The following is a 27,560-nucleotide window of genomic DNA, read 5'->3' on the forward strand; positions in this document are numbered from 1 at the left end:
AGAGGGCACGTGTGTACCAGCTGACTTTTGTTTCCTTCCTTGTCACACCCATCCCCAGCAAACAGACCTCTTGCCCCTTCTTCCTAATCATATTGATGCTTAGGCACAAGATAACTTGTAAAAACAGGATATATGATGTTTGTTTTAAGTCACATGTTTTCCCTTTCATTCACCTGCTGATTTTGTATCACGCACAGAACCAAATGAGTGAAAATAATCCTCTTGGAAAACCAATTTTGGGACAATGTTTTTTTCTAATTAAAATTACTTAGTTCTCTATTGATCATCTAATGTTTGAAACTAAATGACTTGGTGATTTTTAATTTAATTCAACATTACAGTACTATTTATTTCCGTAGATGTGATTTAACATCATTAAATTCCAATAACATTAAATTCCCATTAATTAATTACATTAAAATGTGTTTTGAAGTTATTAAATATAAATACTATAGTATAAATAATCATAATTCCACACTTTACTATGGGTACCATTAGTTTTCAGCAAGATTCGTCTAGACAGTGTATAAAATACCATGCACTTCCTGTGTCTTCCTGATGCTAGACATATCTGGCACGCAAGGGTTACCCTCTGTCTTTTTCCTGGTCTAGACTGTCCTAAAAAAGACATTCCTAAAACTAAAATGAGAGAATAGATTTAAAGTAAACAGAACTGTATTTAAATTTGACTATAAGTATAAGTAAACCTTTCCTGTACTCTGTTAAATTGCATGGAGTGAGTGTCTAGACTCAAACAACAGTGTGTTGATTGTGATGTTTACGATTTGATGGTATTAAATCTATTTCCTATTAAACATCTATTAATTTTTTAGAAATATTTTTTCTAGAGTACTGTATTTTGTTTGTTTGTTTTATATTTATACTGGGTGACCTCTTCAGTCAAAGACTAATCCCAGAGGGCGCAGTTGGTGATCAGTGGCTGTGATGTACTAATACACCGGGGTAACCCCCTACTCGTCTCGAAAGATGTACTAGGTTCTTTAAAGTGCACACGAGCAAGTTGTGTACACTGGACCTACGGTTTATAGTCCTTATCCGAGAAGACTCGTTCTACCACCAGAACCATGGAGTGAGTGAGCCTCGAACCCCTGCCGATGTTATGGCTACGTGATTACGGTTCCACTGTCTTAACCGCTCGGCCACTCACTCACTCACTCATATGTACATACACCGAGAACTATTATAAACGCAATATTTGACTGTACAGGTTCAAGAATGACATTATTTTCTTGTTTGCAAATATTTGGTTATTATAGCGTAATTTGATAGAAGATCTATCAAACTAAATTAATTAAAAATGGGCAGGGCCGTTTAATGTCTGAAAAATGTTGTTGTTCTGTAATAAGTGAATAGTGTTTAATTATTGTAGGACGTGTCTGGTTGCCCTGATGGTATAATACAGGAAACTTGATTAGCTTTCATCAGCTACAAAGTGTTAATAAGATAATGGGTAAATGTTTGCGACATGAAGATGAATATTGCTTTATATTTGGAGTCAGGTTCAGGTCAAACTTCCCTTAAAATAAAGGACATTTTAACTACTGTACTGCTTAAAAAATTAGAAAGATTTCTTCTTTTTTTTCTTTTCTTGTTGTGGTTTTGTGGAATAAAGGTAAAGATGTGTGCCAACAAATGGGATGGGTCACAAGTGTTATTTAGGAATTACTTCTATGGGTATGTTCTAAAAACTAGAGTACCTATATTTACTAAACTGGCAGATCTAGTGTTGAAATTAGGCTGATGTCCTATCTTTTGAAATTGCAACCGTAAACATTTAGTGGGAGGGGAAGCCATTCTGGCTAGGCCTCATCTGGGTAAGCTTGAAACATGGATCAGAAGAAGTGATCAAGGCCATGTTTTTTCATATTAAAACATTTTTTGAAAAGACATTTTTACAATAGGTATAAAATGTCATCAGCATGCTTTAAAGATTCACCCACCCTTATAATCTTATACAGGAAGAGATAATGTTCAAAACAACATTTATTTATAGACGCAAGGTAAATCAAATGTGAAACAAATGAGTGCCACCCACACATTATCTTACAAATACAGAATGTCATCTTAGCTCATTTATTTCTAATACTACCTTGCCATGGCTATTTTTGTGATTATGATCTTTACAAAAATGGAAACGCTATTGGGAAAATGTCTTTGTAATGTCAAAGGGGATAGATTTTGCCACTAGGGAGGGTTACCCAGTATACCTTCCTTCCTTTCGCTTTGCTTCTTATTCAATTCCACCCACACTAAACCATCTTGAAAACGCACAAAAGTGCTGTGCAAACTATTTTTAAAATCGTACTAGAATTTATTGTGATCTACCATGATTTTAATGGATTTTAAATTTCTGTATTCTGTAATATAGGCTTTTAAAGTGTTTAAATGTGAGATTTCTACAGCTATAATTTGATTAGTATGCCATACAGTGTTAACATGTGTTGTATGCAATAGTGTCTACAGGTTATCTGTATACAGCTTTTGCAACAAGTTAATAATAATATTCCCTTATGTATTCAATGTCACATATCCACCTGCTGGGGTCTGTGCATAGAGGAGGGATAAGGGGTTGAAGAGGGAGATTATATGTTGAAGGTAGGAAAGAGGTTGAGTTATATAGCATATCCAGTCGGCCAAACAAGGAGATGTGCCACGTATGTAAATTAAAAATATATTTATAGATTTTCGCAAAATGATTGTTTAAAGTAGTTATAAAAGGAGAAATGTTATATTTTTAAGATTGAGTAGTTACTATGTTGGAGTTTTTCGATATGGAATTTTGGAATGTCATCGTCAACTGTATCTAAGAATATGGTGTGAGGAGGAATATTGTCCAACTTGCCTGCATACCCACAACATGTTCCTTAAGTCGTCGGTCATTGCATATCAAAAGCTTCCCTATTATATCAATGAATTCTTTTACAGACAATGAATTAAAATCATGTTTTTTGCTGATGCAATGGGAGTTGCCAGTTAGTTATTGTATATAATTACCTTTTGCAAATTTACATTAATTAATTCATTACATGTCTTTGTGCATCTGTGCTACACATTTCCATCCACCAGACGTCTAATTAGATTTAACCCCCTAGTTAAACTATTTACAAGAGCTCTGACATTCTCTGATTCTTATCAAATTAGAGTAATTTTGTAGGTTAGGGTGGGGCACACTTGTCATGTTAAATTCTACATCAAATAAACTGTGTGGTTAGAAAATCTCCTAGAAAAGTTTTGTAGAATCAAAGTTTGTATTTATTTCATTTAGTGTCTGGAAATAGCAGATACTGTACTTGAAACTTGACAAAACATTTTTTTAAACTTTTTTTTACTTAATTTTTAGATACTAAATTTATTCCCCCATGATCCATTTCTGGTATAACATGACTTTAAACATTACTAAAATATTTTAATTTGTTAATTACATATATTTCAAATCATTTTTTAAAACCTTTTATTAATTGTTAGATATCAAATTTATTCCCTATGATCCATTTCTGGTAAACATGACAAAACTTTACTAAAATCTTAATTTGTTAATTACATATTTCCTGTCACTATTTAGTATTAAAAAGTGTTTGTTACAAAGTTTTAAACATACATTCATTCAAAGATTACATTGGTTGAGTGGTACTAACTTCTATTTATATTTTTTGTAAATCTTTGTCCTTGTTTCGTTGTTAAATATCTTGAATATTTAGGTTCACAGACCTTTTTATATTTGTCAACTTTTATTTTTCACATATTATATATACATGTATACATACTGTATTATTTTTATTGTTCATTCGTGACTGTTGAGTGGGGATGAAATTAAAAAAAAGTACAACAAATTTCAATTAAATTTTAAATCATGATAAGAGGAGGTGATTTTTATTTTGCTATTTTAAAGTAATATTTACAATTATTTGGATCAAAACATTCAGTTAAAAAAGAAAAAAATTATTTCTTTGGAGTAAATAACTTAATTTCAATGTCTTTCTAAGATCCATTAGTCATTTTTCAATAATTTAGTTACTAAATATATCAACAGAATATAGATGAGGTTTGTGAAGAGGTGGTGATGTAATTGGATGTTTATGATTCCTTGAAATGTACAAGATTTAATGGAACTCTAATATTAAAAAATTGTCCTTTGACATTTTATGTGTTACAGACTTTATTAGAAACAAATGATGCGTAATTACAACTCTGTGTTAGCACGTCTGATTGATTAAACTCTTATAAGCTAGTTTGATGCTGTACAGTATGCCCACACATGTATAGAGATTGTTTATACTTTAGACTTTTGTCGTGTTTGTTATGTTTTAAGTATTTTTGATTATTGCATTCTGTAAACAACAATTTTTGTGTAGAATTGAAGCTTCTATATAAATGGAAAGAGCTTTTAAATCTATTAAACTTATGTACAATATACATACAGTAGGCATGCTGTATACAGTTTGTTTGTTATCGCCTACTGGATTAATTTTTAAGGTTTTTGTTGTATTTTTCTATGGATATGAATCCCAAAATAAAGAGAAATGAAATTAATTAATTGAGTAAGCAATATCTGCCCAAATTATTCAACAAAAATAAAAATTGCTGTAGTTGATATTTACAGCTTAAAATATAAAGTATATTAAATTCCTAGTTGATGTACTGTTGGTAACGATTCTGAAACCTGAAATTGTAATCCACAAAGTGAAATTTACATATTTTAATGTCAAAATGTGTATTCTTTAATACTGGAAAGTTTATTCCCCATGTTATTAATGGTATATTCCAAACTATGTAGACTTGTGATTGGTTGCAACTATTTTGTGGCTTACCAAGGTCTATGACCTTGTTTTCTTGTTTTTTTAATGACAATACTGTAGGGTGTAGAATTGCACCTGTAGGGCCTAATTAACCACAAGTAAAATGGTTTGAAATGCAGCCTTGTTCACTTTGATGATAGTGTTGTATAGATATGGAATACAAAATGGTGGAAGAGAACAATAATGATATGTTCGCTATGTCACTAAGCACGGATGTAATTCTTGAAGAAGATGGAGTTTGTCTTAAGAAGGTGTCGTTTGGTAACCCTTTCGCCATGCTGCAAGATTTTGCTGCTCGTTTGTCTAATGCTTATGGGTCTTATACACTGGAAATATTACATGCACAAAAGGTATGAAAAAAGCCTAGTGAAAAATTATCAGAGACCGGTTTTTCTGTTTAAATTGATGGATTTTAAATATTGTTTAATGATAACATTTTCTTTAAAAATGTTATTGTATGTAGTGGTAATAAAAAAAGTTGTATAACAATACTGTACATGATAAATAATGATTACTACGTCAAGAAGTTTAACCAAATTGAACAGATGATCTGAAGCCTGTCAGTTTTAGTCCCATCCCAGAATTATTATTTATTATATTGTAGAGATTACAGTTACGTCAGAGTAGGACAAAACATAACCATATAACATTTTTGTCATTTTGTTGATGTTGTAGAGTACCGTAATACATAGTAATAGTAGTAGTACTAGTAGTAGGTTTTTAAACCATCTAAAAATAAGTCTCAGGATAGAAGAGAAAAAACAAAAGGAACAAAAGAAATACAGGTCAAGCAGCAACAAAAGTAGAGTATTTTATATTCTGTATGGGAAAAGCTAAAGCAGGCCATCCATTTAACCACAGTAAATTATATCACATAAGTTAATAATTTATTAATAATTCTTGAAACTCAACAGATTGCACAATTTCATATCTATAACAAATTCAATTAGCAATTGAACATCCAAACTTGGTGATACTAAGTCTTATATCACAATAATTTGCTGCTTTCGCCACGCTTTATGCTAATCAGACGAACACAAGATGTGTTCAGTGACGTTGGACTTGTCACCGGGTGTAGTCATGTGCTTCTTCGCCAGTCAATCGTAGATGTTATCAAGTTCTTAACGCTTTATTACGTATATGGAAATCCAGCTGAAGACTATATTTCACTTTCTATTTTGAGTGTCCTGTTTTAGGTATTCCCTCAAATGAAATGCCAACGTACATTCTTTTTAGTCTTCAATTTTTTGTAAAATATTAGAGGCAAAAACAAGTTTTTACTCATTATAAACTGATTTCGAGAATCAAGGAGAATAATTTAATGGGTCAATTATTGAAATAGAGGTCATCATTGACATCTCCATCTTTGTTTTATTGTCATCCAAAGTACACAAACTAACTTTTACGCCTGACTAGCTTGTAATGTTCACACACATGCCCACCACCATGTTGGTGGCAAAGAGTCTGTGAAAGCTAAGTCGGAGTAAAACCAAAGTCTCATGCTTAGTATAATTTACATTTGCCGTAGGGTACGGCCATCTTGCCTGGTGCACTAGATTTACACATCGTCCATATCATGTTGGTTCACCTGGGGCTATTATAGCAAATATCTACAATACGATGGGAAAGTTTTTGCCCTTTTTATAAGATGGAAAGAATAATACAGGTGTAGAATTTATTGAAAAAATTGTCAGGACTTACTAAGACTAGAGATTCTTCAGAATATTCTTAAAGATATATTGTCCCCCTAAAAAATAATTTTTTTTATTTTTTTTGTTGAATATGCCATTTTAATATCACATAATAGTTATTCACATTGACCAAAAACTTGATCCAAAAAAAAAACATTTTCCACCAAAAAATGTAATTTAAAGCAAAATATACCTAAATTGTCTGGAAGGCAATGGTTTTTGATTGAAATTAACCATTTCGTTGGTCTTTTAATAAGTGAAATAATTATTTTTGATGATTTTTTTTCTACAGAAGTGAATAACTTTATTAAAACTGTGAAATTGCCTATTCAAAATCTGATTTTATTAATCTTTATTTTTTCATGTTTTTGGGGGACAATACATCTTTAACTTTTAAAAATGTATTTCTTCAGTACAGAACAGTTCTCCCAGATGGCCCAGTACAGGGCCATGAACAGCACACCAACAGACAATCCCCTACTCTTTTTAAATAGTTTACCAAATCCTTTATCATGCACATGTGCAATGTACAGGACCAACAGCTTTATGTCCAATCCGAATGCAAACCCTGGATTAACTGTTAATCCAACAGTGAGAAGGCTTTAGACCTGGCATGTTCTTATCCTGGTCTAATTAAAATGCACCATTCAGGTTGTTACTCCAGTTGCTATTTTTTTAGAAACGGCTTTCATGGAATACACTCTTCTTTTTATTATACTTTGAGGTTATTTAGTAACTGTTCTTCAAATTACATTATTTCTTTCAAAGAACTTTTACGTGTTTTTAGAAATGAAGCCAGAAAATGACACTATATCTTTTACATCAAACTGTTCCGCTATCAATAAACCACTTTTATTATTATTAATGACAACAGTCAGTTTTCATATAAATGATTTTTTATGCATCAATAATTGTTTTGCCACCACCTGTAATAATATTGTATTGTCATCCTTTTAAATGGAAGCTCATCATTTTCGTATTAAGTTGTCACTTAAAATATTAAACGTGTTTGTATTTTGTCAAATGCGGTGTTTTATACTTGATTGCTTGATTCCATGAATTTCTTTTCATTCGAGATCATTGACATTAAGTGGATAACAAGATTCTGTCTGAATATCCTTATGGTTAAACCTTTCCTTTGAAATATTGTTTTCCATGCATCAATAATTTTGCTGGTACTATATTCGTATTGTTTAGCAATCATTCTCGTTTTTACTTAGCACTTTGTATTTTGACAAATGTTTTTGCTTGCTTGAACAACAATTTTCTTTTCACTCCCTTCCACCAATTTCTTTTCACTAAAGATCATTGCCATTTCTGATGAACTTGGTGGATAAGTAAAGGGTTTAACTTTCTTTTTTTTTTTGGTAAATACTGTATCTCTTTCTTAATAGCATTAAAATACAATTTGTTTCCATTTCTGAATGAATTATATTCTGAAACTTTTTATTTGAAACTTTTAGAAAAGTAATTGCTTCTATGAAAGTCACAGAGCCTTTGTAGTCAATAATGGTAAACACCTATAGTAAGTCGAATCAAAAGGAGTAATAGTTTTGCTTTAAAATAATCAATTATTCATTCATTTTCCAATTCATTTAACTTCAAAGAAGTTGTATAAAAGTCAAAAATAATTACTTTTACTACGTTTTTAACAAAGAAACAGAGTCAGTCCTTGTGGCGTTAACCTCCACAACTCAATAACAAATCAACACTTTGGTTGTATACATTGCTAACAATCACATTTGTTGGTCTTTTTCAGCCTGATTAAGAACTTCCTAATTTTTAATCTGCAGGCTAAATAGAGCCCATAATTATTACATTAAAAACCTGCTATCAACGTAACTTATTCTGCTGGCCGAGGTAAAACCTTTGTTGTGGGCTAGGTGAGTTTTTTGTTGCAAAAGGAAAACAAAAGAGTCTATCACACCTGGAGGCCAAGGCTTTTTTTCTTAGTTTCTGTTGATTTTGTGGCGCCAAAATGAAGTAATAAGTTTAGAGCTATTATTTATACATTTTATTCATTGACAAATTTTGTTTATTACCAGGAGACACTATGCTGCTATACACACACAATACAAATCAAATTGTATGTTTACTAAACAATGATTCATAAAGCAAATATATTTACACTACAGTTTATGTTAACTTACACTTGAAAAACATTGATACAAACTTTGATCCTAACTGATGCACTATCATTGGGTTCGACATGCGCAATGTTCAAGGTCAATATTAAAGCGTAAAAAGTGTTCATGCTTGTCGCACGTACAGGACATCTCGTCACGTTTTGCTTAACAGTATGTTTTACATGCTTGCTGTTTTATTGGTTCTTAGAAGAGATTATCAAGAATAGTATTCCATTCTAAAACTCATTAAAATTCCTGTAGTCTGTAATCAATTGATCATTATATAAAGAACTAATTGGTGTTAAAGCATGCTAAAGCAAACCTATTAATTTAAGATATATGTCATGCTAACCATTAATGGAGACACCCTTGAAGCACTATCTGATGGGTAAAATTTGTCGCACACTTTGGGAGGCATTGCCCTCCAGTCAGGTATGCACATTCAAGGTTATCAAGACAACCATCTTCAACATCAAGTTCAAAGCCTACATTTGAATACCTCTCTAATTAACTGACTCCTGGCCTTGGATCCGTATCATGTACCCTACCCATCTAATTTTGTATAGTTTTGTTCAAAAGGCTCAATGCCCTCACAAGATAACCCCCCTCCCATTCCATCTTCTATACCACCAAGGGTTATGATTGACAGTGTACATTACTGTACTAATCTTTCAGGTAAATCACAAAGTACAATTAGCTTTAAAAGTACAATAGCTTTGTAAACAGCCTGGAATATCATCTGCCCTTGGAATTTAACTTCTAATATTTATATTAAATGACCTTCCAAGTTTGGTGTTTTAAAATTCCATACTTAGGAATTTACTTTTGATAACAATAAAGGATACTACATTCCAAGCATTGTACTGATTGGTAATTACAGTCTACCCTATCATAAAATGGATAAATTATTTTATGTGAATTGTGATATTGAAAAGTATGTATTAATAATAATAAGCATTATAATATAATTTTTCTTGCTATAAGAGTAAGACTAAGAGATGTTTACTATATAACTTTAAAATTTAATGAAAAAAAGATCGAAGTTTTGGAACCATCATGGAACCATTCTCAAGAATTTTATTTACAAAATAGAATGAAAAGAAAATATAAAATAAGAAAATGGTTTGGCCGACACAAGTAGCCTGTGAAATTTATAACATTTGGTCGTTGAAAAAAAAAAACCTTAAGAGATGTTTGTTGTACCATTCCTATATTGAATGAGGTATGACATCATGTAGTGTCATGATGATTAATGACATTATACAGATAGTATTTTATATGTTGTATTGTGTAATTTAGAATGTCAAGATAAAATGTTGTTTTCATTGACCTTTTAAAATCCAATTTATTATAAACCTACAGATAGGAAGAACTTAATCAGTGTCAATGTTATATTTGTTGTACCATTCCTATATTGAATGAGGTATGACATCATGTAGTGTCATGCTGATTAATGACATTATACAGATAGTATTTTATATGTTGTATTGTGTAATTTAGAATGTCAAGATAAAATGTTGTTTTCATTGACCTTTTAAAATCCAATTTATTATAAACCTACAGATAGGAAGAACTTAATCAGTGTCAATTTCATTATTATATAATTTTCACAATTTTCAATTACATAAAAAGACGACGTTTTCTTGCCATTTTCAAACCTTCAAAATGTACCAACTCAAAAGAAGAATTCTGTATTTATTGCAAATATAACATGAATGCTGTGACTTGAGTAGGTAGTTTGTTTTGACATGTGTATGTTGAATATTATTGATTTAACTAGAGTATGACATATTATATTAATGTAACTGTAGATGTCCGACACTTTATGCATTAAACACTCATTATTTTATGAGTAGGTGGTTTGTTTGAGCAAAGGTGTGTCAATTTTTAATATTTTGCAAAATTATTCTTTCCATTTCTTTTATTGTTTGTGCTTTTGTTTTTTTTTTTAATTTGTCTCAAGGGCATTATATTTATACTGCGCTTTCAAATGAGCAGAAATTGGTAGAAGTATCAACATAAAAATTAAGGGTGTGTCCACACCACCAGTTTATGATTTTTTTAAAACTATGACTTGGTTTGAAAGGTAATTAAGATGCGGTATCTCATGTTCCTAGATTTCTTTGTAAATGGGGTGATCCCATCTATCAAGTATTGAATTTTTTCTTTTAGTTTAAACAAAATAACATACTTTAAAACACTTTTAATGACGTTTCGCCGACAACCTGTCGACATCTTCAACCTAATGTTTGGATTGATCTGTAATGGTTTTATGACAATCTATGTTCTCTATCTAATGTCCTATTGCTAATGTTTGCTTTGTAATCTTAATTTTGGAAATAAAAGTTAGCTAAAGCTACATTAGTTTACATTTAAACACTTTTTCCAAGTTAAACGTTAATTAGAGGTTATAGACCCAGGTACGGCAGACACCACAAAACAATTAGAGGTTCTGATGTCGTGCATTGTGGAAAGTTTTCTGAGAACTTAATTCATAATGCGTACAGGAAGTTTGGATTATCTAGCTGTCATTGAAGCACCTCGCTGTCCCGTGTGACCTCAAATTGACATGCTAACTGACGAAATGTTTGCTTTCAAAGAAGAATAATAACTGTTGTTATTATGTAATTTTTCACTAACGAACCAAGACACAAAGAAAGTTAGACTTTACTAAGTAAGCCTTACATTCGGCACTTATCCAACCAGTAAAACTGGTGCTATAAATCAGCACATTGGACATGAATGAACTTACTTACAGTATCTAGGCATTTATATACAGGGCTCTGTACAACAATCTCTAAGCAATTTGTAGCTCAGGTATACAGTTTGGTAAAAACAATTTTATTTATTTATTTATTAACAATATTTAACCAGGGTGGCCCAATCAGTCAAAACGACTGGTCTCCCTTGGGGCCCTGGGTACAATAGTACATTTTAAACTAAAATATAAAAATAACAGTAAACTACAGTAATGCCTTAAAGTTACTTTTGAAAACATTTAAATTACTTGACAATTAATTTTGTGGTTAAAGAATTGTCTAAGATTTTTTTTATTTTAGGCGGTGTGGGAAATGTAACTTGTTGAGAATGATATTTGTTTGGATTGAGTGGGTTTTTTGTTAACAGGTTTGTAAAGTGCGTACACACCATTATCCAATCTTGTATATATATCTTGAATTATTTAAATAAAAAACTTTTAATGACATCACAAAAGATCAAATGATGTTAGCGAGAACAAAGCACTTACTGTCTCATTTACACTTTAATGTTATGAAAGATCCTGATATCTGAATCTTAAAAGTAGACCTTAAAACCGCGTTTTAAATGTGTGTGGTATGCTATGGGTAAACAGAATATTTTTTGTTTATTTATGCCCCATGTAAATTGTTATTGTACATAATTATAAAATTGTTCCTTGCCAAGGCATTCTTCAAATTCCAGTTACTCATTATTACCTGGTCCAATTCCTCCAACCTACAGCTACTATAGATATTATAGTGAGGCTATTCGTGGAATTTTGAGATTATTTTATTAGGGGAAATACCCTGTAGAAATTGCAACTTATTACACAATACAAAAACATGTTTGCTACTGTGTCAAATAAATTTATCCTATTTCTTTGATTATAAAATATTTAATGAACTTAATGAGTATGGTCACAAACCATCAAAGTTTGCCGTTTACCTGAAATTGGTTTTAACAACTTAGAAATTCTTCTTAGAATTAACTTTGTATAATCATATAAATCAATCATAAATAAAGTAAATTGTCAAAGAATAAAAGTTCAATATTTAAAGTTTAAATTTGAAAACTCTTCAATGTGAATGCCTTTCTAATCTTTTATCCTCATAAAGTACTAAGAAATATTTGTATTAATACCATCAGATATTGTATCCTTGTCGTAAGGACGTAAATGTATTTATGATCACCACCTAAAGAGTGATACTTAGGAATTTGTAATCTTTGTATAATTAGCCAATTTGATTGTTCATATTTGTTTCATCTGTCCAAGTTGACTCCTTCAGTTTCACATGCTGATTTGCGAATATTTAAATTATGTTAGTTCTGAGAAAACATGATTTATTGACAGAATTTTAAATGAAGGCATAGCTTATTATGTATTTAATAATGATATATGGTATATTTATGATCTTAATGTTTATAATAATGCTTAATGCGGGTATTTTAATAAGTAATTTGTTTATACTTTACAGGAATCTGGTACTCGACGTGCGCGGTCATTGGTGAAAGGAACATCGCTAGTTAGCCTCTTATCCCCAGTATCTTCTGTGAAGAAAGTTGGCCATGCCCTACAGGTAAGATATAATAATATTTTTGGCTAATTTTGTTTGATTTTAGTGACTGCTTAGTCGGGATGGGAGACTTTATGAGGAAGAAGATGTGGTAAATGTCACAATCCTTGGTTGAGTGGGGTGGGAGTGGGGGTGGGGGTGGCCTTGAACTGATAGATGTGCAGGAAAATTGAAAGCTGTGTCTCCATTCTATAAAGTAGATCCAATCTTTAAAAGATAGGAAGACTGGAAAGGCATGGTAAAACTGCATCAAATCCTTACATAATATGATACAGAAACATGACTTGTTTCATCTTTACATGGAGAAATAAATGGTCTTTATTTACAACAAAAAGAATAGTATGCTTATTTATCAAGTACTTCATTTGCTGTCAAACTGTGTATTTGTCATTTGTTGCTTAAGGCAACTTGACATTAAACCAACCAAACAGTTTCATCAGTTTCATAAAAAAAAAAGCAAAATCATTGTAGGAGACTATTAACGTTAGTGATCGTACCGATTGACTTTCCAAAAGAAATTTTTCTTTATCAAATAAACATTATCAATTTTAAACAAAGAAATCTCAAGCTTAAAATCTAATGTTATATAAGTTTTCAACTTTTAAATTTAATGCGAGATAGTTAGGATTTTAAATCTTAGTTTATAGGCCGTGTTGGTAGTTGGATGAATTGTTTTTTGTATAGTTAATCCATACTTTAGTAGACCTTAAGGATAGCTACTTTTGATCTGAATTTTACTTTTAAATTAATAATGATCATTAAGTTGAAGATATGTTCACATAGATCACATATTATTTTTATTTTAACTTGGGGTCATTTAAGAATTACCTTGCCCTATATTGTTATCCAAGGCTTGTGGACCACTTAATACAAAAATAAAAATATTACATTCATAAAGAAACAGTGGAAGCTGTTCAGTACCAAATAGTACATGGTCAAGTGTGCTAGTATTCTACTACAACCATCCTGATGTCCTATCTTGACCTGTTCATCTATACACGCACCTCGTCTTGACCCTTCCGTTCTCGGTCACCTCTTTGTTCCGTTCCGTTTACTACAGTAGCATTGACATCACGCTTCATTTCACTGCCTTTTTTACTTTATGCAATTCCAAGCAACACCTCCCTAATCTCTCAACTTCTTATTCATTTCGGTCATTATGTCAACAAGCGATAACAGCATGCGTTCCGAAACAAGTAGGGTGCAATGGACTAAGAATTGTTCTCTGTAATATAAAATCTGTACAGGTGTTTTCTATACTATATGAATAGATGAGTCACCCATAGTTTCAATACTGCTTTCTTTATTCTTTTTCTTCTTCATTTGGCAATTTATAAATATTAGCATTGTTGGTAGTTAGCAAGTTATAATGCTTTGTGTTTTGTTTATTTTAATATAAGTTTTCCACAGTTTGTTGCTCTCCAGTTGACTTCGATTGTTAATTGTCTTGAACCAATTTTGGCAATGGTAATTTACCTGTATATAATACCAACATGTTATTTATTATGTCCATGGTTTTACAGGTATATAAATTAATTTATTAGGCCTACTTTATCTTAATATTAAATAATAATTTATAATACATAATAAAACAGTAATTTGTTTCGTTTTTAGTTCCTATTCTCGTTATAGTAAAATTTACTCTTTGCCAAAACCATAATTTATTTTTTGTTTTTCAATGTACTTAATTTCATTAGGTTTTGGTAAAATGTTATTATTTTATACCTTTTTGGCTTTCTAATAATTCCAAAAATAAATGTTTAGAACTTGTTGAAAACTGCTGTGTTCATTTCCAACACATCATCATTATATGGAAATATCAAAACAAAATTATAGAAATTAATTTTAAGGTAATTTATGATGTAAAAGTTGTTGTTGTACACCACAACAGGACAAACGTTAAGTTAAGTAAGCCAAACAATTCTAAGGAAAGCAGTTCCTTTGATAATAATTGGATCCATGTGTTTTAGACAAGTGTTGAACTTGCTGTTCATCTGAGTACATTGAAATATGTGACTGAAACGACGTTGGGGAGTGCAAATTTGTTCCAAGGACATTTAGTGTTGACCGCATACACGCAACCTGTAAACGGCGTTAACACATCCTATGCTATTAAAATATTCACTGGGTCCTACTTCAATGGGACAAACCGAACAGGAAGATAGAAGTTAATGAGTTTCTCTGCGTTTGTTTCGACTGATGACATTTTTGCTGCGTAATGCCGAGCACTTTTCTTTCCTAAAGCCAAATAATAGTGGTTCTACTGTAGTGTGGAACTTTAATCATGTTTGTTTTATCAATTATGTAATCCTAAGTTCATGTCCTAGCCCTGGCTTTAGTATAATTACCACTACAAATATCTCATGAGCTCCCAGACAAGAGTTCAGAAAACATTTTTTAATTGTCATCCTAGCAATTGATGCTATTCATGAGATAAAACACATGCTAATACAGAATATTTTATTGTCGTTTAAAAAAAAATTAGAATTCAGAGTTGGTGCGAAATAGAACGTGATAGAGAGCCGTCTTTGTTATGTTGTTGCATCTCATTTCAAACCCAAAACAACCTCCTGTCACGCAAGGAGGTCACAGACCTACAGTATACATGTCATAGTCAAGAACTTTCACTTTAGTTTATTTAGTATTAGGTATCCCAGCTACCACAATATTCTATATATAGTTATAGCATCTATATTTATACATAGTATGTCTATTCATAGCAAATATATTCTAATTATGCAGGCTGAAAAATATATTCAAATTACCTCTAGAATGTTTGTGTCTTTTTCGATATTTAAATCGATTTAATATATTGTCAATATGTATATACGTCAAACAAAACAATTTTAAAATCAATCAACAAAATTGTTATAGTATTTTCGTTTTCCTAAAATGCTAAATTACACCACTAATTATCGCCAAATTTATATTAAAACATACAAGCTATTTTTAAAAAAAAATCGTACGATAGTTTTAATACACTTCATTGCTCGTAAGTGAACCAATTTAAATGTGTAACTATAAAATGTCTTCCTCTATTCCCTTATCGATAATAAATTTACAGAAGCTTACCAACATTTAACAAAATTGGAAAACTATAAAGCTGAGTTGATCTCACTGGTGACTGACAACAGCAAGGCTGCCTTATTTAACTTGACTGAATAAAAATGATTAAGTTTAAATTTGTAATTGTCTGCCAGATCCAACTCATCTTATACCATGACAGAAGATTTAAGATATTAAGTAATATTGACATTGTCATTATTAATTGAATATGCTACTGAGGAAGGGTGCTGGATATTAAATATTATTTGTAGAAGGCTTTGAATAAACCAAGTCATACCAAAGTCTAAAAAAGTCACAGAAATGCTATAAAAAGGCCGAAAACACAAAGAAACCCATCATTGAAAGAGGTTGATCCAACATTTAAAAAAAAATATGAGGTTGGTTTACAAAGAAATATAATTGCTTAGCAAACTGAAAGCATGTATTTTAACAATAGATCTGTTTCATACAAACAAATAGATGAAATTATATAAAACCTCAATAAATTCCTGTCGTTTGATTGGACAATTGTGGGTCACGCGGCATGCAATAGTACGCACTATATTTTGGCTGCTTTTCTTTACACACCTCTGTCTACTATTTATGTTCTACCTTCTATTGAACTCTGTCTAAACCATTGTAAGCCATTGCTCTGCGGTTCTGAAGCCTCAAGAAGTATCAAAGGAGTACTTCAATAAAGGTAATCTCAAAAGGCATCTAAGAATGTAAAGATTACTTATTTAAGTCTGATCACTCTACAAGTTAAATATACATGAGAATTTTTTTATTTTCAAATGCCATTCATGTGTAAAATGGTTGTCTGATTGGCCAAGTGCGTGAATCATTGTCTCTTTATATCATTGCAAAGAAGAATTTATTCCATTGTTTGATAGTTTTCATATTGTTAGGAAAGTCATTCCATATCTCTTGTTCGTAGCTTGATGATAGAATTGATGGTGTATAATAAGGTAGGCAAGTTATTACTTTTCAGGTTCTGTCCTAGGTAGCAGAGAATTGTATAGTATTCAGGATATTTTAGTAACTTTATACTAATAATAATGTTTCAATAGCTTGGTGGTCTAGAGGTATGAATGTCAGGCTAGTGATCTGAAGGTTGTTGGTTCAAGTCCCACCAGAGATTGTGTTCAAATGTACTGAGTATGTTATTAACCATGGAGGTAACTCCATGGTATAACGTACAAATTGATGTTGGAGTAAGCCAACATTTTAGACCAATATGTATACTTATGTAAAGTTTTGTATAATATTTGCTAATAGAAGTGGGCTATTACATCATTTAATGAAAAATTCTGAAACCTTTCTTATTGCAATGTTGTTTGCATAGTTAGGCAGCCTGCTAATCCCAGGTGCTGACCATGTTATTGGCTGAGAAACCTCACACCAACGTGCGTATCTACAGTACAACCTATCAGCATCCTACATTATAGTTAATATTCGCTGAAATGAAAGTTCATTTAGATTATATGATGATACTTAAATTGATTCAACATGTAAAGGAAATAATGAAGATTGAGTAGAGTAATATCAGAAAGAAAATAATATAATTATAATTTAATATAAAATACGTATAAATATGTATATTAAGCAACTTACTACAGTTAGACCATGATAAAACAACTACTTTAAACTCTCCCAATTCAATAGTGAACTCTCAGAAAACTGGAAAATCTAAAAAAAAATTACTTTTCCTGAGGTACGAAAGGTCTCAAATTCATTTACATTAAAAATACATTCAGGATTATTTTTTTTAAACCTTTTGTAGATTAAAGTGAGGAAATAGCAAAAAAATAAGTTTGTTTTTTTGGTAAAATGTTTACCTATTAAAACTTTTGATAATACTGTATAAATAGCCAAAAGCTCAAGAAGACAATAACAAATTAATAACCTTTAAATCACAATTTCTATATTTTGTTTATACCTAATATTATTTTCCATTATACTTTTAATTTGTCAATCTCAAATTGGTACAACCTCCTTTAATAGTCACATACTCATTCTAAGAAAACCTTATTGGGAGTGTCAAGTTCTACAGCATTTAGTTTGTTTACTTATATCATAAAAAAGTATTGTTTTATGTAACTAGATCCTGTATTGTTCGTGTCACTTACCTTACAGTGTAATATTTTTAAATAACATTTTTATTTGACCTTTGCATGTTTAAGTAGATATTTATATACTAACTACAATCTTATTATTTATACTTTATAATAATTTTTAATTTTAAATAGCAAATGATTTAGTTTGGCCTATGTCTGTATGTTTAAGGAGATATTTATATAATATAGCCTCATTATTTATACTTTATAATCATTTTTAATTTTAAATAGCCAAGGTGACCTACAACCATCATGTTGTGTGTATCTTCCCAGCAGCATCTTCATATTAAGACAGTGTCGTTCCTCTAATAGATTGCTACCCGCCAATTTCTTAGTATTGGAACAAAGTTCATAGTTGTATAGACTAGATATGAATACTGATCTTGACCTGATGGTTATTTTTATCAGGTATCATAGTGGGATTGCTATTAGATGGGTAATTTCAAGCTGTGTTATATGTTTTCATGTTGTCAATTTTAGGATCAAAGCTTTATCACTTTGAAGTCGTTAAAATGATTTATGTACGATACATTAGTATTTATTGTCATTTAAACAACATGATATAAATGAAATAGACAGACATATGGGATACAATATGTACATTTTAAAGTAATTTTTTTCCCATTTTTTTTTACTGATTTTATCATCTTGGAATTAATACATACATGCATTGAATTTGATAACTAAAATGTATGTTACGTGTACAAATTTTTATTATTAATCTCACATTAAAAAATTGTTAACATTTACATTTGTATTTAAGAATGTCAAACAAATTTTATTATTATTGGTACAGTATATAAATACAGTATATTATTTACTGTAGATTCTAAAAACAATACAAATATTAAATTGATGTTCTTAAATATATATTAGCCGCTGAGATAGAAAACAAATTTAATGATCACTAATCAAAAAGTTTATGGACAAACAAATTTAGTGACTACGCCTAAGTTGCTTTCTGACGTTGTTTACATATTTCCCATGGGAGAAAAAAAGTATGAACAGAAATATTTTATTGCATTTCTATAGGTGGGTTGTAGTATAATAAAGTATTCTACTCATGCAGTGTACTATGATACTATAAAACCTGAATTAGCTTTGTCCTTCTATGAAAAGGTCATATTTCCTACTGACTGTCTCTGATTGGTCGGCTGTAGTTGAACTGCATCACTTAACCAGTGAACAATGAACCAATGTGATCATTGACAAATAAGCAGTCTGCTAGGCAGGAGCTAAGCTGGTTAGCTCTATGTGTACGAACAAAAGTCATGCCCTGCAGAGATTATTACGAGTCTGCCAGCTCAGAAAATATGGCCAATACGAGTAACATTTCTAACAATAACAGTAAAGTGAAAAAGCCTGCCATTGTGGAATTACGAGAGAACTTTCATGTGCTTCAACTTTCTAAATTGCTTCTACAGAGGTCGATGAGTTTCCGAAACACCACACCATCACCAAGTGTGACAATAAAACCGTACAGCAAGCCGCAGGCAACACCTACAAAAAGGAGGGATAGCAGATTATGGTCGGAGACAGTACAAGGAAATATTAATGAGGTTATGACAAAGAGACAAATCAAACGACAAGAGGTGAGTGGTTGTATAATACATTTTTGTTGAAATTTGTTATGTAATTAATAAAAAAAGAAGCTGTATATAGTAGTAATTAGTACAGTCTTGTTTATTTTGGATTAGTTTAAATGTAATTTTACTTTCCATGGACCAGAGATTTATTCCAAAGTAAAACTAAAAGATTGAATGAATTGAATGAATATGTAGTTGATGAATCGAGTGTGCTAAACCATACATAGAGATATTATAATATCTCTTGGCTTAACAAAGGTTATGGTTGTAGATAAGTCAGCCAAATAATGTTGTAAACTTCCATAGCTTATGAATATATATGCAATTTGATAGAAATAATAACATTTAACCTTATTAATTAATTTACTAAGACTAGTCTCATTAATATGGCTACTGGTGTCTGTAGTCTGGGTGTGTGACTTGATAACAGGTGCTTTGGCGAGACAATCTAGACCTAGTACAGGACTGCCTGGTGTTACCCTTGTGCAAAAGAAAATACTGCTCAAGGATTGTGTGCCAACCAAATACATTCATTACATATATTGTTAATGTTAATACACAGGAAGACCAATTAAGTTAAATGTTAAAGCCATGATCTACTTGTAGGTTAAACAACTATAAATTACCCGATTTTAGAGATTTAATTGCCAATATTGGCCGAAATTTAAATTAAATTACTAAAAATGACCTAACAGTAAACAAAATCAGCTGTTATAACTGGCCAATGACCTTCTCAAACTTGCCTGGGTCATAGTTAATTTGTCGACACCCAATTTTAATTTTTCTACACCAATTTGTCTCCACCAACTGCTGGCCGTACTCTACCCTTTATCATCTGGTATCCAGACTAGAGTGCATAGCTTATGTGTTTGTCCATGCTGGCATTTCCAGTAATTGGAATTGAATAATACAATAGTTATAATATCATTGTTATGCCGATAAAAGCAACTACTGATGCCTGCAACTGTGACGTACTCCGGGTCTTAAGTATCGTTTTGTTTATACAATTCTATTACAGATAATAAGTCTTTCTTGGTAATATTAAAATGCGTTTCTTGTAAACGGTTAAACGATGGATTCTTTGTAAGACCGCATTAATTTTATTAAATAAACATTTTTTTTTTTTTTTTTGCTAATAGGCAATATTTGAACTATTACAAGGAGAACAAGACATGACAGATGATTTGAAACTAATCATGAAAACTTATCGCGATTCAATGCGATCATTACAGATGTTAAACGAACAAGAACTTAACACGATATTCGGCACTTTAGAAACGTTGACCCCGTTGCACGAAGGTAAGTGACATTTCGCATGAATTGTTATCGTAGAATTTTGAATAAGAAACTGAAAAAAAAAAGCATAAATACATACTGGCAAATTGCCATCAATTCAATTCTGTTTTACTTGTTCAACTGTCTGCTGTTAAAGAAAGATGTTTTGAAGGAATTATAACATTGATAAGTTGATTCACACTTGTGACTAAAGTAATTTATCAAGATGCCATCTAAGTCATTCTAATTGATTTAATATTCTTAAAATTGAAACAATTTCTTTATTTTGAAGTTTCATTTTAGCTGTTTTAATAACAGGATTTTAAAGCAAAAAAAATGTAATAGATTGAAATCAACCAATCTTTGATAATACTGTAATACTATAAAACAGAAAATTCAAATTGTATATAGGATTGTTAAATCCTTTTAAAACAAGTTTGGTCTCAGATGACAAAATATGATATAGTTGCAGGAATGGAGTATTAGGTAAACTTAGCTTGTGCGGCCAAAAGTGAAAGTAACTCGTCGGCTTAATTAAATTAATTAAGTCTCTACTATTGCTTCCTCCAGATAACTTATTTATTACAATTCAAAGTTAATTAAGTTTTGTCTGGAAGGAAAGTTTATAGAAACAAAAAAAAAAAATCAGCAAAATATTTTTACTTGTGATAGAACTCGCTGCTTTTTAACAAAACAACTATAATTTTGTTATTGCTGCAAAAAAGTACAAACATCGGTAGCAGTCGATTAAAAGTCTTTTGAATTTGAGAAAAAGTATTTATATTGAACAAAAACAACTCAAAAGTTCAGAACAGATTACAACTATGTTGTAGCAACTTTTAATTGTTTTTCGATAGTTGACTGGTTTTACAGGAGTCGACCTCCTAGGGTCTTTGCCGACCTCCTAGGGTCTGTGTTGAGTTTCAATCAAGAACTGCGAAACATGAGTCTAAGATATCAAACAACTATTAGAATTTTATTCCAATGAATTAGAACTAATGAATTATTCATAGATTCATATGAATTATGCATGAGCTTATAAACTGTGCATAATTTTAATGCTTGATTAGGCAAAGACATGCCTACTCACACATGTTATTTGCAAAGAGTGTATTTTACATGACTTAGCCCTCAATTTCCCGCTCCTTGGGGGTGAAACTAATTTTCTCTTTTATACTTTGTTATAGTTAATCAGGCTCACATGGCATACATGTTATTGAAATGGGTGTAACTTTGCACGATTTAACCCTAATTTTGCCTGCTATGCACTCCTTAGGGTAAAACTAATTTTCTCTTTACTTATATGTTCAAAACAATTTAATTATCGATGGGAAATTGGGATACGCCACACCTCAGCCACCCGTTTTGCCTTTACGAGCTTTGATCCTGTTGTGACGAATGTTGAAATTAATGACATTATCTCAATATGCACATATATGTATGTTTTTCAGAATTAATTGACAAATTAAGACTACAGAGAAATCAAGACGGGACTACAGATGTTATAGGAAAGATTTTCTTGGAATGGGTATGTACAGTCTTTCAATTTAATCATTAAAACTTTGCATAAATAAAATATGATAAGTGTCATCCCTGGTCATACGGAAATGCGATGAAATTAATTTTGTTTTGATTGAATAGTATTGAGTTTTTTTTTAATAATTTAAATACTTTTTTAAGTTTTAAATTTGAAAAAAAATGTAGCAGTTATGTGGTAAACATTGAATTTACGTCACTACATTGGATAAACAACTTACCCCATAGTGTGGTAAAAGGAAGTACTCCTTGGTTTATTTATATTTTATTATACTTAACCTCTGACCTTAATGTCTGGTATAAGCACATTGGAATAATACAACATACCTTTTGTTCCTATACGCACCAGAAGTAAGAATACAGTATTCCTGTTATGTAATATTCTAACTATTATTTTTTTATTTTCTTCAATAGCTGCCTACTGTTTTAGATACATACATTACGTATTGTTCCAACCAACTTGCAGCTAAGACGCTTCTAGACGAGAAAAAGCAAACAAAACAAGTTGACGATTTTCTGCAAAGATGTCGAGAATCACCTTTTAGTCGTAAACTCGATCTGTGGAATTTCCTAGATGTTCCGAGGAGTCGGCTCGTAAAGTACCCTCTCTTGTTAAAAAACATCTTGATGTTGACGCCTGGAGACCACGAAGATAGACAGTCGTTAGTTGAAGCAGTAAGTATATTATTATGTTGAAACCATCTACCTTTTTAAATTATTGGTGCGAGACAAAAGATTCCCAAAAGAATGAATACTTGGTATTAAGTATATCACATGATGAAATTGATGGATCCCTGACATCTGATAAGAATTCTGCTTCATTAAATCATGTTTATATGTTATGGTTATCTACATCAAATGACTTCCTATGGCTATATATTTAATAGGCCTGAATCCAGCAGCCCACCAGACAACCTTGCTGTCTTATCAGCTGTTCATTAACCACACTATTACCAGTAACCATCCAAAGATATACATTTTCATTAACATACCTGTATTTTAAGTAAGATCATGTAAGCAGCACACCCACACGTCTCCATTCAAGGCCATACAACTTCAGTATTGTCTTGAAATAAGTAAGATCTTATAAATTAATACTACCATGGATGTGATACTACTCCTTAAACACATGTTCTATTAAAAACTTTAAGGTCATCAAATCTAATTATGGTGTCATTTTAATTAGTATATTTCGTCTGGTCTATCTATATACTTTCTTTTTACCCTTTGTTTTTAATTTACATTGTTTAGAATTTATAGTATTTCAAATCCATTTGGTGATAAAATTAGTATTTAAATCCCTTTGAATATTAAAAGTAGACCCTAACAATACAGTCTTACAAATACAGTACAGTATATATAAAAAAATCTTTATTATATTGTAGATGGATGATAGATTAAAGTAATTCTAAATGTTAGGTAAATTGCCAAATCCTTGATATGTAATTAACTAATTGAGTTTAATTGATTGCTTAAATAAAAGATACTTAAATCATCTGTCTATCAGAGGTCAATAAATTGTGAAAACCCAGCCAATAATAAATAAACCCAACTGTCTCAACAGGAAACTGTCAGTTGATAACCAGACTAATAATCGCACTATTGAATGTCTCGTCCCTTCTTTGTACGTTTTTATCTGTTGGGTTATTTTGTGTCCTTCTTTCTGAGAATTTTGTAAAATATTAGATTAATATTTTTATGGAATATCAACTGGAAATATGTGCGTTTATTTGTTTGTTTGAATAACAGTGGCTATTAAACGCCCACAATTAGCATGACAAAATTGTGGTTTTGTTTTTATTGTAATAAACAAATAATAAGATTAATTGAATTGATTTATTTTTTCCTGTACGTTGGTAAAATAATTTTAGATATTTTCTGACATCATTAAGAAAAAATATTTTGTAAATATAATTTTTTTTTCTTTTTTCTTTTTTTTAGATAAAAGTTGCAGAAAATATGATAAAAGTTGTTGACAGGAGGACGGGTGAAACAAAGTGTCTCCACTACATCAATTCATTTGAATACTTAGATGACAAACAAAGACATCCATTAATAAATGATCAGAAAGTGCTTCTCTGTGGTGGTCTACTAAAGAATAACAAGGGAACGGTAAGTTCATTTCAAAATCTTAGTTCTATATCTTCAGAAAAAAGTTTGTGGAATTTAAATTTTGCCAATTGTGATACATACAAGTTGTGCTGTGATTCAGACAAAGTCAGTTGATGCCTTGTTGCCTGATTTAGGTCATCGCCTATCACACAGTCATATTATCAATTATTAAATTAATTTATATATTAGTCTGTATTATTAGTACACTGGTTTGTGTTTAAAACACATGCACATTATGTGTCATGCCCAATGACAGAAACCAAGATTTGACCTTCCAGCCTTATGGCAAAGAGATCGGCACTCTACCAGCTGCACCAACCAACTTTAATTTATTCAAATTAAATTTCAGAAACTGCATGTATTCCTGTTTGAAGAAATCTTAGTGATGACGCGGATGGTGACGCGTAATGGTAACAAAGTATATCAAGTTCATCGTCAACCAATTCCAGTTGATCAGCTTGACGTAGAGGATCTATCAGACGGTACTGTCAAGTCAAGTGGGTCATTCCGAGGAGCGTTTACTAATAATCAAACATGTAAGCTAATTTGCATTTTATTCACAAACATATGATGCTTTCGTGGCATGAAGCAAAACATGCAAATTTAAGTATCTTAATACAAAAACTAAGCCTCGTAGTTCTTCTAACTTTATGCAAGCAGTAATAGGCAGTACAGTAATGTACATTTTTTGTAATTAGAGGGCGACAAACACTAAATAATGGCATGTCAGGTTTTGAAAGAATGTTTACATTTCATTTCATTTTTCTTATTTAAACAATTTAAAAAGACTAAATTTGAATTATTTCTGTACAATCAGTAAATTATTTAAATTTGTTTTCTTTAACAGATAAACATACATTACGTGTACACACCTTGAATGGCAACGGAGGAGGACAATCTTGTTCGTTGCAAGCAAATGACGAACACGATAAAAAACAATGGTTACTACAACTAAGAAGTGCAATCAATTCAATGGAGAACGGAAACACAACAGACATGACAATGCAAAGTATTGTTTGAAGAAATTACGCGCACTTGTTGTGTTGTCGTATCGCGAGACACATCTACAAAACTGAACAACATCTAGACAATGCATTTGTCATGGACAAAAATGCAGTTGAAGAATTTTTTGTAGGCATGTGTCTAACAAAATGCCTTGAGACTGTCGCAAAAGGCAACACCGAACTGGACAGCTATGTGGTCAAAGGTCAAAGTATTTGGGCCGTGTGGTCAGAAGGGCCATGTTTTTGGACTGTGTTGTCTGCAAGTCCATGCATTTGAACTGTATGTGTATTTGGACACACTGCACACATTAGCCAAGGTGTCTGCCTGTGCGTGTTGGTCACATGATCTGATTATACTAGCAATGAATATTCATAGTTAATCATGAATATTCTAGCTTACAATGAACTATTATGAATATTCCATAATCATGTTATTAACATATTTCTTATGATCTGTTACGGTGATGTGTTGCAATGCTAATTTTGACATGAATAATTCATGAGCTTGTGGTGTTTTATAACCAATCAAACTGTAACTGTTTTTCATGTTTATGCTAATGTGATTATGAATATTAATAAGTAAATATGTATTCATCATTATTAATATCATGGATGGTGATTCTAAAGACAATCATTTAGAACAACTCAGTTTCTATAAATTTTATTAATTTTTTTAGTTTCATTTCTTACGGGTAATTTTTCATTGAAAAAAAAAGAAAAGTGTGACCAAATATATGTTTAGTAATCTTTACTTGTTTGAATACTCAGTTATAGACCCAGTATACTAGAAACGAGCGATTGTAATTAATCTCTATTCATGTGTCACAATACTTGACTCCTTAACAATTATGTTAAAATTAAAAATGAATTATTGTAAATGTTGACTTCCTGTAGCCAAACAGTTGTCATGGCCGATTACAAGTGGTCAAGTCTTTTAATGCAGGGTCAAGCATTACTAAACAATTTGAATTTCTTACTGACCGTTTTTCATTTATTCCTTTTTCTGGAGTTAGCACGGTATAGAAACATTTGGCGCCCGGGGTATGAGGCTTTAAGTTGTACAGTGTATATGGTTTGGTGTACATATTGTATGTAATAGTATTTTTTATTGTTAAGGTGCTTTTGGCCAAAATATTAATATTTCTGTAGTGGAAAAGAAGATTTAAACAGTAATACCAACATGAGATTCAAAATCTATTAATTTTACAATTTGAAAAGTAAGATAAAATAATTTATGAAACAAAGTTTAATTTAAGAATGGCAGCCAAGAAATTAAAGTTTCATTTGATGCAAAGTGGTTTTAAATAAAATGAATTCTTTTAAATCAGTAGTTTGGCATATATGTATTTATAGTTCAATTAACTTCATTTATCACAACAACAAAAACTTTCAATACATTTATTTACTATTTAAAAAAAAATATTTTGTCTTTCCTTAGTTTAAATTTTAATAAAATACAGGAAGATAATCATTTGATAATAAATTTGTAGTTTGCATAAGTGAATTAACTGCCAAAACATATTTTATTAACATGTGTATTTTGTGAACATGTTTGTACTTGTTGACATGGAGGAGGTGAATGCTTAATTCCTGTTCACACTAAGGCCATCTAACAGTTTGGTTTTTAACAGTGTGTGTGAAAGAACCTTATAATTATCTAAATAAGGTTCAAAGAATGGTTAGTGATCAAATGTCTCCATTTGAATGTTTTTAGTTTGCTTTCTTTTCAATTATTTAACTCAAATTGTGCTTATAAGTTGTTTTTTTTTAATTTCTTATTGAAAAGCAGTTATCATCACATTTTGGTTTCATTGTGTATTTGTATTCTTTCCAATTTGTTCTTGGAAATAAATTACTTATCACTTTCTACAACGATTTCTTTGTTGTTTTTTTGTCCCCATAATCGATTAACTGCTGTTAAGTTAAGTTGTGGCGTTT

The 27,560-nt window shown here is 31.0% G+C and overlaps 1 protein-coding gene across 1 annotated transcript in view; it reads left to right on the plus strand.

The window, feature by feature from the left end:
- The window catches only part of LOC144855970 (rho guanine nucleotide exchange factor 3-like), a 45,212-nt gene extending 17,718 nt beyond the window's left edge, over positions 1 to 27,494 (plus strand). Inside the window, exons 8-15 of the mRNA XM_078713939.1 lie at positions 12,849 to 12,950; positions 19,534 to 19,701; positions 20,835 to 20,994; positions 22,422 to 22,498; positions 22,921 to 23,181; positions 24,448 to 24,618; positions 24,968 to 25,154; positions 25,466 to 27,494. Of these exons, the coding sequence (XP_078570065.1) occupies positions 12,849 to 12,950; positions 19,534 to 19,701; positions 20,835 to 20,994; positions 22,422 to 22,498; positions 22,921 to 23,181; positions 24,448 to 24,618; positions 24,968 to 25,154; positions 25,466 to 25,638 (1,299 nt within the window). The 3' untranslated portion in view covers positions 25,639 to 27,494. The remainder of the gene's footprint in view (positions 1 to 12,848; positions 12,951 to 19,533; positions 19,702 to 20,834; positions 20,995 to 22,421; positions 22,499 to 22,920; positions 23,182 to 24,447; positions 24,619 to 24,967; positions 25,155 to 25,465) is intronic.
- The last annotated feature ends 66 nt before the right edge of the window (positions 27,495 to 27,560 follow it).

This window comes from Antedon bifida, chromosome 11, assembly GCF_963402885.1.
Source record: "Antedon bifida chromosome 11, ecAntBifi1.1, whole genome shotgun sequence".
In the NCBI taxonomy this organism is placed as follows: domain Eukaryota; kingdom Metazoa; phylum Echinodermata; class Crinoidea; order Comatulida; family Antedonidae; genus Antedon; species Antedon bifida.